This window comes from Euprymna scolopes, chromosome 38 (genome assembly GCF_053919585.1).
Source record: "Euprymna scolopes isolate OS-2025 chromosome 38, ASM5391958v1, whole genome shotgun sequence".
NCBI lineage: Eukaryota > Metazoa > Mollusca > Cephalopoda > Sepiida > Sepiolidae > Euprymna > Euprymna scolopes.
The window spans coordinates 81,956,099-81,974,978 of record NC_136519.1 but is presented as its reverse complement, the minus strand read 5'-3'; the positions used below and the strand labels follow the sequence as shown (position 1 = coordinate 81,974,978).

Genomic DNA, 18,880 nt, shown 5'->3' with positions numbered 1-18,880 from the left:
CTGAAGCTTAGATGACAGTTCAGGACCTATTAAGGTGGCGACTCTGTTTTGAACCTTGTCTAGGAGTGAGAGACTAGTAGCAGATGCACCAACCCATATATTATAAATTATATATATATATATATATATATATATATATATATATATATACTAGCAGGCTGCATGGCAATGCCTAGTTGTAATTTTAATACATGCAAATTGTGTCTTTATTATTATAGAGACAATTTTTTTCGATTATTATAATCAACCTTTGAACCTGATATATAGTAGTGAGATAAAAACCTTATCTTTGATGTTGGGCGCCATTTTTAATCGTCTCCTGATCATTTTAGCCTTGCTTATCTATAGAGACTTGCTTATCTATATAGTCCTTGGTTATTTTGTCCATGTGCCTAGGACTTGCTGCATTTTACAGAAGGTTTAGTGGAGATATTAACACACTCCATACATAGATATACATTAATGGCACCAAACATGCATCCGAAATATGTTGTGTTTATCAAATAAATGACAAATTATTTTTTGATATAAAAGCATTCGCACTTTATTTTGACAATCGTCATGTAGCAAAGAGAGATGGGGAGGGTGCAGTGACTGACCAATTCATATTATATTTGCCCTCCATCACTGTCTCTGACTGGTTTTTATTACATTTGCATGAACATATTAGTAAATAAATGACAAATTATTTTTTTATATAAAAGCATTTACACTTTACTTTGACAATCGGCATGTGGTAAAGAGAGAGATGGGGGGGGGGTGGCAACAGACCGATTCATGACGTGCGTGACCTCTGTCACTGTTTCTGACTGAGTCAAAACCATTTGTTTTTATTATGATAACTGAACCTAGTGTTCTTTGATTATGTCACAATGACTTCTTCTTCTTCTTCATCTTTTCCATTAACTTGTTTATCAAACTGAAAAATAATAGAATTTGACAGCACTCTCTTTTCGCTGATGGCGTAGTTCGCACCACGTCTAAATATTCACCGTTCTCTTAGCTTCCAGCAACACCTCACGCTTCAATTATGGCACGTTTTTAGAGATCACTTTCCTACAAAATCGAACACTCCCAAATTTCAGGCTAAAACTAATTACATGCCACATAAGATCTGTTTCGGTGTAAGAAAAAAAAAAAAATCATTACAGTAATTCTGTTCTTTATTTATTTAGATTAGGTACCGTTTTTATGTACTATACAAATCACATTTTATTATTGGTTATGGAAGAAAAACACAGTATTTTCAGTTTAATCATTTGTTCGCTTAACCCTTTTGTGTTAAGCGTCATCCTTCATTTTTATATTCCAGCAATAGTCTGCCAATCTGCCAAAACGTTTCTCCACTAAAATATAATGACGTGTTCATCTCACAAATCACATGAGATTTCTCTGCACAGTTCTTGAAAGTAAAATCTGGGTTGCTTTTGTCCCACTCATTCTTTGTTTTTGGGAATCTGGCAATCTCGTTCTTGTCTAACCCAGTATCATCATTTAACGCATATTTATTTTCCATCAGAAATCGGACATGTCCAGTTTTCATTCAGTTTTCTTTCTCATTCTTTCAAAATTATACATCTTCACTCTGATTTTCCATTAATTAATCATAGAAGTTTAACGTTTATGTACATAAAAAATTATAAAAATGTATGCATAAATAAAAAAAAATGCACCCTGATAAAATGGCCGACCTAATGCAAGCATTCATGTGAAAGGAAGGAAACTCTCACTACTTAGAAAGTCGATTTGAATCAAAAGGCAGAATCCTCTAAACTCTCACTGCACTCTTTCTGACTAATTCTTTTCTTTTCTTTTTCCTCTTCTTTTTCTATTTTCTCTGCATCCACTTTAAGCTGTCAATTCTTAGCATGAAATAATGGAGTTTGTTGCACGCAATCGCTACAACTATAAAATTATACCGACATGAACATCTAGAATTTTAACTTCACAATCATGAAGAATATCAGGACGAGTAAGTGAGAATAACATTTCAAGGATGTTTTCACTATAGAGACAACGTTAACATAAAACATAGTAGTTTTTCAATATTTAAATCACTTCTCCACATTCTTTCTCACTGCTTTCTTCTTCTTCTTCTTCTTCTTCTTCTTTCTCACTGTTTCCTTTCTTCTTCTTCTTCTTCTTCTTCTTCTTCTTCTTCTTCTTTCTCACTGCTTCCTTTCTTTCTTTCTTCTTCTTCTTTCTCACTGCTTCCTTTCTTTCTTTCTTCTTCTTCTTTCTCACTGCTTCCTTTCTTTCTTTCTTCTTCTTCTTTTTCACTGCTTCCTTTTTTCCCTTTCTTCTTCTTCTTCTTCTTCTTCTTCCTCAATGCTTCCTTTCTTTCCTTTTTTTTTTCTTCTTTTGTCTCTGTAATTGCTTTAACCTTAGTCAAGTGACGAATTCTTCACCCAAAATATTTTTGCTAGATTTAAAATGTCTTTTGCTTGAGATACTCTTGTGGACGCAGCACAATTCTACCAAATTTGATGAAAAATCAGTTGAGTAATTTTGCAAGTGAATTTGAATAAAATGAAATCATAAAAAATGAAAAAAAAATATGAATTACAAAAATTAATGAAATTTGTATCAATATAGAATTTTTTTAAAAATTGTTTTCAATTTTTCTATTAATTTAAAAAAAAATTCTTCATTTTTTTTTTTTTTTTTCAAACAAACTGTAAAAATTTAAAGATAATAAAAAGTTTCTATTTTCTATTTTTGTTTCTTTTTCTTTTCTTTAAATTTTTATTGCTTGTTTGGTTGTTCTATCAGTGTGTGTGTGTGTGTGTGTGTGTGTATGTATATATATATATATATATATATATATATATATATATGAGAGAGAGAGAAAGGAAAAATAGGCAATGAAAATAGAACAAATTACAATTCAAACAAAGAAATTAAAATAATTATTTAATTTTCATTGTTTAAATTTGATTTATTTCCACCTATTTTTTCTATTTCTTTAATTGTTCTATCTTTTGAGTTTTTGATTGTTTGGACAATTTTGAAGCTAATATTCATATTTATAATTCTCTCTCTCTCTCTCTCTCTCTCTCTATATATATATATATATATATATATATATATATATATATATATATATATATAATATACACACACACACACACATATATATTAAAAAAAAAAAAAAAGAAAAAATACAATATTCTTCTTCCACAAACGGCTAAAATGATTCACATGAATTCTTTCAAACATTGTTGCAAAGAATGAACGCTGTTCTAAATACAAATTTCTAGTTTTTTCAACATTTTTCATTTCAATATTTTTTAATACCAAGAGCGGAGGACCGCTTGAAATATAGAAAAAAAATAAAATATTAAATATAAAAAGATAACATCGTTTTCATGCTTCAAAAAACCCTCATTCACTATTCTAGAAGCATATGTGGATTTTTAACATCATATAGATATATACACACACATAGATACATACATATATATATATATATATATATATATATATATATATATATATATGTATATCTATAATATAAAGCTGAACGTCTGTGTGTGTCTCTGGTTTAACATCATATAGATATAAATACACACACACACACACACATATATATATACATATATATATATATATATATATATATATATGTATAAGGAATGAAAAAATACCAGCGGTGGTTGACGTTATGTTTAAAGAAAAATAGAAAAACCGAATGAAATTATTAAAAAATCAACGTTTTGTCCTTATTTCAGAGGACATCTTCAGGATAATTGAAATAAAAATGTAAGAAAAGAAAAAGTCATAGATCGTGCGAAAAAAGACAGTTTTTGAATCCTACCCATGTCGGGAAGGACAAATATGTGTGCGTATGGGAAGGTTGGGTTGTTCGATGTCTATATGTACACTTTTAAAAACGCATTAAAATAAATATGTACATTTTTTTTTTTTTTTTTTTTTTCTCTTCTGCAAAACTACTCATTTTCCTGAAACATTCAAGGAAAAACGGCTAGCCAGGATCCATCCTGATACCTTGCTCTTTGATTATTATTTTCCCTATGCTAGGGGTTAAATGGTAGAAGCCTTTTCTTTGCGTAATAGTATTAGTATTCAATATTAGTGCTGATTCTAAAAGTCTTCTTTTAGCTCTATCTATCACGTATTTAATAATTTTCGCTTGATCTAAATTAAATGAGTGATCGTGTTCTGCACAATGGCAAAAGAGTGCATTTAGGGCGTTACCATTCCTTATATCTCTTCTGTGCTCGTTAAGTCTTAATTTCAATTTTCGTTGTGTTTCACCTATGTACGCTTGTTGACAGTTGTTACATGGGATGGAATATATACCGGCATCGGATGTGAGGGTTTTGGGAGAGTGCTTGGTAGTTTTTAATGTCTGTTTTATGGTTGAGGAAGTTGTTTGTATCAAGTGAAAACCAAGTCTATTAAGAGTGTTGTAGATTTTTGTATTTTTGGTGTGGGTGGGAATGAAAAGATGTCTGTTTAATAGTGAGGTATTTGTTTTATTTTTCTGTGTGTTTATGTTATAGTGTATTTTCGTAGCTTTTTTCTTTGCATAAGAAATGAAATAGGATGGATACTGTAGTTTTCTTAAAACATTCGTAATATATTGAAATTCATCATTAAGATATTGGGGACTGCATATTCTAAAGGCACGCAAGAAAAAACCAATAATCATGCCCATCTTTATTTTATCATTGTGGTGCGCGTAGTAATGAATATAGTCTTTTTTGTGTGTGGTCTTTCTATGTACTTTGAAACTCAGATCGGTTTCTGATCTGATGAGGAATATGTCTAGAAAAGCTAGGGAGTGGTCTTGTTCGGATTCATGTGTAAAATTTATAGATGGTTCCACTGAATTTAATTTATTTCTAATTTGTTCTATTTGTGTGTTTTTAGGGAGAAAAATAAGAATGTCATCTATATATCTAAAATATGTGGAGTTTTTAGGAAGTCTGTGTTTAAAAGAATTGGTTTCTAATAATTCTAAGAATAAGCAGGCTAGTACACCACTAAGGGGGTTACCCATAGGGAGTCCAAATTTCTGTCTGTAGTAAGAATTATTAAATTGAAAGTAGGTTCTATCAGTGATGAGTTTTATGATTTGTATTAGTGTATCTGAGGAAAAATCTACTCCACAAGCACTTAATCAAAATTAAAGCCGACCTACCTTTTTCCTCATATCAATATATAAAAGACAATTACAATCAGATAAAAAGCTCAATATATGAGATAGAGCAATAGTATAAATAAAAATTTGGAATTAAACACTGTAAATTAAAAAATTTACAACAAATCTATTTTTCGAAAAGGAATACAAAAATTTAAAGTTTTTACTTAGTCCACAGGTTTTCAATAAATTGCTCATCAGACAAAATGTTTTTAGCAAAATAATATTTATAGGCAGTTATAAATTTTGCTACTTGGCACATAGATTGAAAAAAGCAAAAAAACTTGCATGAAAAGCCTAAGAAAATGATATTCCATTGTGTTGTTTGGTTCAATGAAGAAAAATAGAGGCACAATCGTAAGATATATGACAATGAAGAAAGTTATAATCCAGAACCAAATGGAATCTATGTATACATACAAAGCAATCCATAAAATGCAATAAGGTAAAATCCATTGCAAACGTACTGTACGAAAGATTTTTCTGAAAAGTTTGTTAGATAATAAATGTAGTATCAGAACAGATACTACACTGTGATATTGAAAAGTTTATGATACAACTAGTGGGGTGGGGGGGACGTCCGTTTTGCCCGGGCGTAAAATACGCTTAAATATGATATTTTAATTTGTTCAGATTTCATATATATTATTATAAAGTTGTGATTTCAAAAATTAATAAAAAAAGTATTTAGGTACCATCAGCTAGAATCGAAACCAAAACTGTAGGATACAAAGCTAATGATGTTACCAGTGTACCAACGTGATGCGTGTATGAACTGATCTAAAAATTAAAAATTAACTAAGAAAATACAAAATGTATAACTGATTAAAAATTAAAAATTAACTAAGAAAATACAAAATGTATAACTGATTAAAAATTAAAAATTAACTAAGAAAATACAAAATGTATAACTGATGAAAAATTAAAAATTAACTAAGAAAATACAAAATGTATAACTGATTAAAAATTAAAAATTAACTAAGAAAATACAAAATGTATAACTGATTAAAAATTAAAAATTAACTAAGAAAATACAAAATGTATAACTGATGAAAAATTAAAAATTAACTAAGAAAATACAAAATGTATAACTGATTAAAAATTAAAAATTAACTAAGAAAATACAAAATGTATAACTGATTAAAAATTAAAAATTAACTAAGAAAATACAAAATGTATAACTGATTAAAAATTAAAAATTAACTAAGAAAATACAAAATGTATAACTGATGAAAAATTAAAAATTAACTAAGAAAATACAAAATGTATAACTGATTAAAAATTAAAAATTAACTAAGAAAATACAAAATGTATAACTGATTAAAAATTAAAAATTAACTAAGAAAATACAAAATGTATAACATTTTTTTTTCAATTTTTACCCATTTTTGACTCCTTAAAAACAATTTTAACTGGCTAAAGACCCATAAAAGAACAGCCTGTAAAAAATCCAATCATTTGAGGCCTCTGGTGCCACTCTGTGACTTATGGAGGAGACAGTTTGAAAATATGAAGACAGACAGACAGACATATAGTCATTTATGTATTAGATTAATATATTTCAAATTAATATGTTAAAAAGTATTGTAAATATTAAGATTATAAAAGAATATAGGCCCACTACGAGAGAGAGGAAATATATACATACACAAACGGTTTTTATGTTTAATTACCTATTTAATTAATACACAATTAATACGTTTAATAATAGATACTTAAATATTATCTACGTATATGTTTAATTCTTGCCGAATTATCAGTGTAGAAATAAGCATTGCACGATTCAAACTCCAAGTAAATGAAAGTTGAGACGATTTTTTGTTTTATTTTTTAATGTAGAAGACAAATGTTTTAGAAATGTTACCATAACATGAAATGTTATAAAAAAATAAATAAATAGTTGCCGCAGAATTGCTGCGTTTTGAGTAAATTTTTTCATGTGATGTAAGTATCGATTATTCATTGTTTTTCGGTTAAAGAGAACAGTTTCTAATCATTTACTTAGAGATCAGTTTATTTTAGCATTGCATAATTTAGGACTCTGAAACTGTACATGATAAAAAGAAAGCTGCAGCGTAATTTTTTTTTAGCATAAAAATATGTAAATAATGTTAATCCAAATAATGCGAACTGGCATAATTTATGACAACACAGTATTTGCAGTAAATGTAAGCATCACCTAAGCTAGCTGCACTGACATTTTTATATGAAAGTTAAAACTATTTTGTTTGTAATTCTAAGCTAAATTTTATGATTTATTTTTGTAAGCAGTAGTTTGTAAATTAGAGAAAAAAACGATGATAGGAAAGTATAAATAATTTAAAACAATGCGTGGCAATTGAGCAGCCATATCGATTAAGGGCTGACATGTTCGTTTTTGGTATGATTGTGTATAATCCAGAATAATAGAATGTTATGGTTGAAGCCAATGAGAATAAGCGGAATGTTACTGGTGAGAAATCATTATTTTTGAATAGTGAAGTGTAATGGTAGTTGTATGAGTATGAGGGTTTAATCCAGTTAATAAGGGTGTCAGATCAATATAGTTATGATGGCTATATATTTACCAGGTCTTGACTGGGAGAGTGGGAGGACTTTTCAGATAGAGGGGAAAATACAAACTACTTCGTCTATAGATCTTGGCAATCGTGATGATGTCGCTCATAGGAAATAAGACAGGATTTTATCATAACGAACACATGTGTCTTTAACGGCGTTTAAAAGTTACATAAGATAGTGGGTAAAAAGTTAGACAAAATAAATTTGTTATTGTAAACCTACCGTAACTTTGTCCAGAGGGGAATTTCTGCAATCAAAATATTATATGCAGAGTACAGAACCGATCCAAATGAAATAAATTAATAAGTACTAATAAATACTCAGAAAGTAATATTGTGCTACATAGTTCAATACTAAGAATAAAATCATATTGAAATAGACAATCTTTAATTTACGCCTTCAGTCCAACATCTCTCTTTTTTTTTTTTCCAAATGTTCCCTTTTTTTATGTAACGTTTTGCTAACTTTTTTGTTCAGTGAAGAACAGCTGTACATCAAAATTACTATGATTTCTTTTCTCAGAATATTATAACAATATATATATATATATATTATAATATTAGAAAACGAGAGTACACCAAAGGGAGATCACTCTCGTATTCTTGTATAAGATTGCTGGATTGGCCTTTTTAAAGTCAAATTTTGCGTATTTGGTCTTTTTTAAACTGTCATTCTGCTATGACGTTATACATGACATAATCACTAGGGCTGTGACAACAGCATATTCTTTTCATTGTTTTGACTCTCAAGTATATATCCGACGCAGTTAATCAACCGAGAACTTTCTTTCTTAGAACTGCACGCCTGTGGAACTCTGTTCCGTCTGCCTGCTTCCCTCCGGACTACAACTTGGTTGTCTTCAAGTCCAATGTTAACAAATTCCTAATGAACCGCCCCCTTAAGTAATCGTTATCATCCATAATAACATATTAAAATTTGAATCATTTGCAAAGGATAGAAAAAGAATTATAACAATTATTTATTTATTTATTTTCAAAATAGGAACGTCCAAAAGTAAGGGACAAAATTGAGAAAAACAATGTAAACACCCAAAAATCAATAAAAATACATGTAAATCAATATTTAGTAAATGAGCCCTTGCTCTTGTGGGGGTCGCCTGGCCTTTTTTTGGGAACTGACTTCCTCCACAAATAATAAAAATAAAAATAAGAAATCTTATGTGCAATACAAACGGAGGTTTATTTTTGGAATAGAAATAACAAACAATAACAAGTTAAAACATAGTTCTCAATATTTCAGAGTTCCTTTTTTTGAGTTCATATGAAAGATGGAGAGTCTCTTTTTTGTTGTGTTCTTTGAATGTTCAAATATGTGACAGAAACAATATTAATGTTCGTCTGTTAAAAGAGAGTATTAATGCGCGGAGCAGTGGAAATGAAATAATTGATGTTTGCACGCGTGGTAAGTCCATATGAGAAAGCGTTGAATGAGTCGGAAGAGTTTAAAGAGACGAAAGAATGCTCGAAAGGCTAAGAGACAGATTTTGTGTTTGTGCATGTTTATATTCGATTTGATCGGCTCCAAACGAGCTCTAGAAAATCAGTTTTAAAATGTGTCCTAGGAGGAATTCCATTGGATGGAAGACATCACATGGGGTGCTTTCAACTACGTACGCACCTTTGGTATATAAAGGTCACGCCGGAATTTGCGTGGGTGTCATTTTTCATTTTTTTAACGCGCCGAAACAATCAATTGCACTGCGCACCTAAATTGTATTTAACGATTTTAAATTTGAATATTAAACTGTGCCAACTGGCACACTCTCAATGACAGTTGCATATCTTCGACTACAAAAACGAATCAGTTCTTGACAGTCCTCGATACTAATTTTAGACCATTCTTTAATATAATGTAAACAGACATCTTACTGCTCAACTCCCTACATAGTACCCCTGCAAATTATATCCCAGATAGTAGCCCACTACATCAAGAAGCACTGTGCTTTGTTTGCGATGAAAATGCAATAATAAAAAAAAAATATATAACTTTCTTCACATCTGTCACCACTGGTTTACACTTCTTGAGCTCAAACTAAAAAAAAAAATGTTTTTGTTCTTTTTTTCAAACGAAACACAGATGTTAGAACTCAAAATAAGTGGTGCATTTATGACATAGAATGAATATTTTTTTTCCTTTTTTTTTTTTAAAGTAATATCGATGCTGTATACAAAGTTTTGTTCGGAATATCGTATAAAATAGCTAATTTGAATCTACAAGGGCATTCCAAACGTAAAACCTCTTTAATTAACAGACTAAAAAATAGGAGGCATTACGTTTGAAACACCCCTCATACAAGACTTATTAAATAACATTATTTTCCGAAAGTTAAATAATAAAAGCAGTTTTTAATTTTACAACGATGCGTTCTTTTAATCGAATTTTATAATGAGAAAATTTATAAATATTTAAAATCTTAAAAGGTGCAACAAAATGCCAATTAAATTTTTATTAGTGCATAAGGCACATCTGATTGAGTGTAAATGAAATATTTCTTTTAAATTCTAGTATCTTCCTTTTTATAGTTTAATATTAATAGTTTTCGGTAAAATAATTTTCCAGTTAAACATTTTGTTGAACATTTTTCTGTTGAGGCAGACATCTTTTTCAAGAAAATTAAAATATGATTAAAGAATTGGATGAAAAAAAAAAAAAAATTAAAATAAAATGCCTGGCAAGAAAAACATGCTGTAAAATTCATATTGATTGGCTGAAACAAAAAAAAAAAGCTGTGTTGTAAAAGTTGTATTGATTGGCCGATCCTACAAGTCTTCATGTTTTTTGTTGCATCCAAGCACCTCTACAAGAGGCTTTGTCAGTCATTCCGTTCGCTCAACTCACACTTTCGTTTTCATTGCGATTGAACAACATAAGAAAACGTTATGCTGCTTCTACTGCTTTTTCTAGAATTAAAAAAAAAGAAGAAAAGTCTCTTTCAATCTTGTATTCTTGACATAACGGTGAGCCCACTAATGGAGACCAAGAGACGGGGTTCAATCCTTGACTGAATCTTACTAAAACCTTTTTCTTTTTACAAGGGAGTCACCACTTATCAAGGCTCAAAGGCCACTCGAGTATAAGGGTTAATGAATGTAATATGGTAAAGTAGAAATTGTTTATAGTGTAAGTTGAGTGCAATTTGATTATTTAAGGGGGATAGTTCAACAAGAACTTGTTTATATTAGACTTGAAGGCTACCATGCTGTAGTTGGCTGGGAAGCAGGCCGATGGAACTGTGTTACACAGGTGGTAGTTCTAGGAAAGAAGCTGTAGTGTTCGTGAAATCTGCATTTAGGTTTAGGCACAGATAGAGAGTGGGGAAACTGTTGATATTGGTTGTAGCTAGTCGAGTATTTTTTTTTGTAAAAGTTTGGTAAGGGGGGACCATAGATATGCCCTCTTGCTAAACATTGAGTATTATAAGGATCAAGTATAAGTGCAATAATCCTGGGTATGGAGTGGCGCTCTCCCCTACACCTTGGTCTAGCAGCTAATGAAATAGGAGGCTTTGGGTCGCCCTTGACTATAGTCTGCTACTTCACTTTAACTTCGATGTCTATGTACCTTATCTACTTTGTTCTTCAAGTTGAGCTAACTTCTGAAAATGCCCGTATCAACTAATAATGGACCAAAACGTATTATTTGTTGTCTCAATGGTCTGCCTTATTTAGCACAATGGTAAGGGTGTTTGCTAATGGGTTGAGAGTTCAGGGTTCAGTCCTCGGTCAAGTCATACCAAAAAATTTTGAAAATAGTAGTCAGCATTATAAGATGAAGATCAAAGGTAAGTGGAGTAGTGTTCTCCTTTACACTTTGGTGTAGCCTGTAATGAAAAAAGGAACCTTTAGGTCGCCCTGGACTATAGTCGGCCATGGTTTCTGTTCAGTTACTTAAGCAGTTTAGTTTAGTTTATTATTATTTAGTTAATAATAATAGTTCATTTCAAATATTTATTATATATATATATATATATATATATATATATATGAACAAATGATTAATAAAATATGTTAAAAGACATCTTGAAAAAGAGTTAAAAATATATTTAATTTTAAAAAAGGAAGCACAAGATAAGTGGATAGTCCTTAATCCGCGGAGTTTCGAAGAAATACTCTCCTTCTCATCAGAGGCCAGGAATTAGCAAAATGCAGGATCGGATTTTGCATATAAAAGTATTTAATGAAACTACAAGTAAGTCACAGATCTTACTTGGTTAAAAAAAGGTGAGGTAAGGGGAACAGGAGGCAAAACAAAAATAATAAAAAGATTTCACATGAATGGATAGTCCGGTGAAGGGTAAAAATCCAAAAATGGTAAAATCCAAAACGGTCGAATTTAAAATTTCAATCCAATGGGTAAATTCCAAATGGTCCAGAATCATCCAAAAGGCAGAGTTCCTTGGAAAAAAGCGCAAATGGAATGAATTCCAAATCATTAAAAGAAAAGCACTAGAGATAATATTTAAAAACACGTCTGTCAATATATATATATACTAGCAGATGTACCTGGCGTGGCCAGGTATTAAATGTAACGTGAAATTCCTTTTAAAAAATGAAGCCAAAAAAAAAAAAACGGAAAGAAACTGAGACATGTGCATGCGAGTATTATGTTTTTTCTAAACAGGTCAATTCTTGTTATTAAAAAAAATACTCGAGCTGAGATCTAAACCAAAACCTAAAGACGGTGAACTAAGTATGATAACCATTAGGCCAGCTTGCTTCAATCTTTATAAAGTGTTTTCAATACTACTTTTATTAACATAAGTAATCTGTTGTGTAAAACAGTTGAAGACAGATAAAAATCCGATAACCCCAAGTACCAATTTTTCAACTTTGACTCTTTAGCAGCCTTTTTTTTCACATTCTCACTTTTATATATAAGACTAGCAGGACTTGTTAACCGGCGTTGCCTGGTGGAAGCATGCCCTTCCCCCTCGTAAAAAGTTTAAGTACGGCTGTTGTTGGTATTGTCTTACCCCCAACCTCCAACCCACAACCTCCTCATATTAAGAACGGTTTTCGGAGTAGACACCCCATTTTGTGGGAGGTGGGTTGTCAAAATATCTGCTCCAAATTTAATCTTGACAATCGTTGTCGTGATCCTCAGTGAACCAACCTTGTAATTTTGGGTGTGCACTGTCGGTCGGAAAAAATGTAAATGTTGGGTACTTACGTATTTTTTGTTACCCTGTTGAAATAATAATGTTATTATTTTGAAAGCCATTCTTAACATGTTAGAGGAGTGTGTTTTGTAAGTAATCTGTGCTTCTACCTTAAAATTTAATAATCACATGATTACATGTTCAATAATAACGTGATTAAATTTTACTTGTATGAAGTTTGTGAAGCATTTATAATATAGACAAATTGTTCATGTCAAAATGTAGAAAAAACTTATGTTTACATCAAGCGATATATCCGTGTTGACCTTTAAGATCCCCTTTTAGTTAAAGGGTGTGCGTCGGTCAAGAAAAATAAAACAGTAAAAAAAAGCAAAAATGTATTTTTTTTTTTTTACAAGGGTGTCACCACTTATCAAGGCCCAGAGGCCACTCGAGGATAAGGGTTAATAGGTATACATTAGTCATTGTGATTTTAGCATAGTAAACAGTGGGAATTTTGTAACTTGGATTACTTAGGGGGACGATTCAATTAGAACTTGTTCACATTGGACTTTTTCTTTTTTTTTTCATAGGTATCAACTCATTATCAAGGCCAAGAGGCCACTCAAGGATAAGGGTTAAAGAGTGTACAGTAGAAATTGGACAATATAATAATCATTAGTAATGAAAATTTGTTAAATTTGATAACTTATATGGAACGGCTCATCAAGAACTTATTTACGTTAGACTTGAAGACAACCATATTGTAGTCAGCCGGAAAGCAGGAAAACGGAAGACAATTCCACAGGCGTGCAGTTCTAATAAAAAAGCTTTGTTCATGGAATCTACGTTTAGGTTTAGGCACAGATAAAGAGTGGGGGGAATTATTGATAGTGTTTGTATGTTCGCTTTTTGTATATGTCCAAAAAAGGCTTTTTTCAGAGAAGCGCTCGGTCGGCTCACAACTTCTTAAAACTTTTTATATCACATAGAAATTATAATATCTCAGAGTTAACAACGGAGCTCACCTGTCTATTTAATTTGCTCGACTTTGGGAAGATAAATATTCAACAGTTTTCGCTCGCCGCGTGTGGATTAGTCTTTTTCCTATAATAAAAGCAACACTTATTCTGGCGGTATTTTTTCTGGTGGCGATCGCCGGAAATGTCCGAAAACAATCAGCTTTGATCAATGTGGAAATATATCAAACAATTGCTATTCAAATTGGACAAGGGGAGCTAACCCCCCCCCCCCGCAACACACATCTTGGGAAAATAAGAATAAAAACCCCGCAGTCAAAGTTAACCGCATTAAAACGTGCACCTAAAAAAAAGCGTTCTCGCAGTAAATGAAAAACACCCGCAGTCAAAGTTGACCTCATTGAGTCATTATCATTAAAACGTGCACCTGCCAAATCTAAGTAATTAAATAAATTCAGACGTGTCTCCGTTTGTATGTCGCGGTGGCCCAATGGTTAACGTTGCATTTTTTTTTCCACACTTTGCTTGCCTCAAGGGTTCGGGTTCGGGTTCGATCCTCATACTCACCTACCAAAACTTTTTTAAAAATTTTATTTTACCCCCCCCCCCCCCCCTTCCCCCTCCGGAGTTTTGATTTACCTCCAAACACCCGGGCAACGCCGGGTACCTCCTGCTAGTTTTATATATTTCTCATCTATCTCTCAATAGCTAAAATGGTAGAAGACACATCTTAATTGCTAATTAGGTACAATATAATATTCAATAAAGAATTATCTCTGTAATGATAAATACGAAATCTGCATGAATTAAAATATATTTAAGCATATTTTACGGCAATTTAAAAAATAAAATTAGACAATGGGTTATCGTTTAATGCAAAAATAGATATTTGTTGTCAATTTAAAATTTTGACGCCATTTTTATTTATTTTGCAGGTTTTTGTTGCCCCCATTTGAAAAGGTCGGACACTGGAAAGTTGACCCTCTTTCATCTCGTAAAAGAGGCGATATGTTCAGCTGCCCTGCACAAACGAAACCAATCAACGTCAAGGTTTGTGGGATTTTGAAATTATATTTACATAATTCGCATCGAAATATTTATTTTTGAAAAAGAATTGAGGATTCATAATCAATTTATATAAATAACTAGCCTGGGTGCTCGACGTTGCCCGGAGGTGTGCATTGAGCAAAAAAAAAGTGGTAGTAGGTAGGAAGGCTCGAACCCGTACCGTGAAGGAGGAAAAGAATGGGGAAAAAAAACGTCAAAATTAAGGCTAGGCAATTGAAAAAAATAGTGACGTTTTTGCTGTTGCGTCCATCACCAAACCGTAAGTGGCGAAGGTTTAAATTAAGGCTAGTCAATCGAAAAGAGAGGATGACTTTAGAAAATATTGGCGAAAAAAGCGACCCCCTCCTTGTAGAAAAGTGCCTAGTTAAGGGCGAAGGAATTAATGTATTTAGCCAATTTTTCGATATTTGTCGTCCGAAGGGTCGAGCTTCAAAATGATACTGATCTCATGAAAATCCGTCACCTCAGTCAAAAGTTTTAGGCAGACATACATACATTTAAACAGACAGGTGAGATTTATGTGATCTGGTCAGCTATTGATACATTTCACTATACTCCTGAGGATGATCTAACGTTTGAGGCATATTTCAGAAATTTTGAAGACTTTTTTTAAGATTGATTGCAGTTCATGGACAGATCAAAAGATCGTTCGTTTATTGCTACGGAAGTTGGGTGCATCCGAACATAACAAATTCGTGGACTATATTTTACTAAGAAATACCAATGAATTGTTGTTTAACAAGGCAGTCAAACTGCTAATGGAGTTATACTGTCCAAAGAAAAGCCTTTTCCATAAAAGATGGAAGTGCATGAATCTTACACATAATGAGAGTCAGGACTATACGACTTTTGTGTCTGTAGTTAATAAGCACTGTGATGATTTCAAGTTATCATCATTAACTGCGGACAATTTCAAATGCCTAATATTCACACAAGGTTTGATAGCCACAAAAGATGCCAATATAAGACGTTGTGCTCTAAATAAATTGGAATTAGAACCTGATTTGATGCTTCAGAAACTGGCTGAAGATTGTCAGAGGTTCATGGCAATAAAGCAAGATTCCTGAAATATAGATGAAGCAGGGATCACTCATGTGATACGCTTCAAAAATAAAGGACACTCGCCTGCCAGCAATTACCAACCAAGAGGCAAAAAGAACCTTTCACAAAATTATCAGGATAGACAAAATCCTAGGACCCCTTGTAGCAAATGTGAAAGACCTTATGGGTACAATGCGTGTCATTACCAAAGGAAAATAACATGTGACCTATGCAAGCGAGCAGGGCACAAGGCCTTATATTGCAGAGCAAAAGTAGCAAAAAAGAGCTACGTAAAAACTGCAAATATGGACCCTTCATCAGCAGAGAACATAAGGAAATATGTTACGGTGGGAATCAGATTAAATTTTCACACGTGGAAGATAATAGGAAAACCCACGATGACAAAGATGAATAAAGTCGCAAAATCGGTAACTGGTGAAAAAATAAAAGGAGATATGTTACAGTGAGAATCAGAAATAAAGAAGTGAAACTGAAACTCGATTCAGGGTCGGATTTATCGAGTATGAATTTGTGATGGGTTTGTTATTTGTTCATTTTTCAAATCAGAAATTGGAACATTTTGAGGTAATGGAATTTCAATTAATTAATATAAATCTTCGAGACGCACCTTCCATCCTTTAGCAATGCGACTATGTGGCATGCCGAACCCTTCAACTGATGTCCATAGTCAACCATATCATAATGCCCAATGTATTTCTTCTATTTTGACTTCAGGGTCCTGTCCAGTTACCGCACGAGAAGGTCGCCCTTAATCGTCATGAAGCGAGATCGTCAATGTTTAGCGAATTAGAATCACAATGGCTGCTCCCCTTTGAAGAAGGAAATATTGTATCAGACCTGGCAGTCTCTAAAGGTAAGCATCTATTATATAAATCTCACCTGCCTGTTTAAATGTATGTATGTATGTATTTTTTTTTAACGGGGAGCTGGAAAATGGCAAAGCGCCCTCAACACAAGCCTAGGAAGAGGTTCAGGGACTCTACAAAGAATAATTTGAAAGTCTTACAAATCGACATTGACACATGGGAAGAACTTACTCTGCAAAGGCCGAAGTGGTGAAAGCTTGTACGTGAAAGTTGTTATGCTCTAGAGAAAAGAAAGCTGGCCCACAGCACTCTGGAGCGAGAGCTTCACAAAGGTTTAATTGATGGTCTTAACCATGACACACAGAGCTGGAAATGCGACACTTGTGAAGGAGTGCTTTCGTCAACTACCTTAAGTCGCACAAAACTCCTGTTCAGGTCAATTTTGCACCTATTAGTCCGAACCAAACGATCTGTTTAACATGCAGCAAAGTTTGCAAGTCTACTGCTGGATTGAGAAGACATGTGATTGTTCATAGGAATACTCTTCAACCTCCAGAAGAAGTCAACTCGATGGAAATTGATCAATTTGTACGTCACATCTGCCTCAAGATGTGCAAATCTGCGGCGGGAGTGCAGAGTCATCTGAGATGGCATGGACGACAAGATTGGAAGAACTCAGTGTGGCGGCGATCATCTGGAAAGATGCAGCAATCAATCATCATGTGTGTATGTATGTATGTATGTCTGGCAAAAACTTTTGACAAAGGAAACGGATCCTGATAAGATTGGCATCATTTTGAAGCTCAATGTCTCAGACGACAAATATCGAAAAATAGGCCAAAAACATTAATTTCTTCACCCCAAGTTTTGTACAAGGAGGGATCAATTTTTTGCAAGTTATCGTATTGGTTGGATTGACTTCACTTAATTTCAACTTTCTGAACTTCTGGTCGCATCATGGAGCATTGGTAAAACATCAAATTTTCTTCCACTTTCTTTTCTGCCTTCACGTCACAGGTTCAAGCCTGCCTGCCTACTACCACTTTTTTTTTTTTTTTTTTTTTTTTTTTTTTTTAAACACCTCTCTTCATCCTGGCTGATTCCGTTCCCACGCTACTACCATATTTTTTTTTTAAACACCTTTCTCTACCCGGACTTCCTACTGTTATTTCCCCCCCCCCCCCCCACACACACACACGCACACACCTCTCCACACCCGGCAATATCAATAACATACTAGACATTTTAGCTCATTAAAAACAGGCAAAATTTATAACTGATTTACTTTGAGTGTTTTATACCAAATTTGTGTTCATTTTTGCTTTAGATACTAATCCTATTAATTAATTGAAATTCCGTTACCTCAAAATGTTCCAATTTCTGATTTGAAAAATGAACAAATAATAAACCCATCACATATTTCCAACTTGGGAAAGTCTTGAAATAGACAGAATAATTTTGTTGTTACAGCTTTCATTTCTAATACATAACTAGCAACGAGACTCGACGTTGCCCGAGATTCAATAATTATCAACGAATGTTTCACACTCCCATATTTTTATTGTCATCGAAATCTGTGAAATCGCCCATTTTTTAATCAAATTGATTGATTGCCTGCTCTAGTTGGGGACCCACTGCAGTGCACTGGGAGGAAGCTTCACATCGTTCCTCACGGTGATTTAGTCCACAATACATTGTAGTTTACATTGCACTGTAGAGAATCTACTTTTGATTTTATAAAATGCGTTCAAACCATAATATGAAAATAAAGTTTAAAATGCAAAAGTCAAGTATCATGTTTCATTTGTGCTCTAAATAGAAACATTCATTTCGAATGTACTCTTGTCATATCAAAGAACCTACTGCTGATTTTATATACCCGGCCTTTCTACTTGTGCAGTGATAATGGCTTGAATTGAAATTTAAAATACAAAAGTGTTGTAGACTATGGGTCACAAATGAAAGAAACCCAAGTACAAAATAGACTTCATGGCTTAGTGGGGGATGCCCTTTTCTCTTTCCTGCAACCTCTCTCCCACAGAAGAGACGTTGCAGGCCTATCTTTGTTTTATCGTCATTTCCATGGCAGGTGCTCGTCTGAACTCCAATCTCTGGTCCC

The 18,880-nt window shown here is 32.8% G+C and overlaps 1 protein-coding gene across 1 annotated transcript in view; it reads left to right on the top strand.

The window, feature by feature from the left end:
* LOC145263224 (von Willebrand factor A domain-containing protein 8-like) overlaps positions 1–18,880 on the top strand; it is a 207,061-nt gene that overhangs the window by 123,342 nt on the left and 64,839 nt on the right. Inside the window, exons 27-28 of the mRNA XM_080120309.1 lie at positions 14,761–14,875; positions 16,670–16,808. Of these exons, the coding sequence (XP_079976435.1) occupies positions 14,761–14,875; positions 16,670–16,808 (254 nt within the window). The remainder of the gene's footprint in view (positions 1–14,760; positions 14,876–16,669; positions 16,809–18,880) is intronic.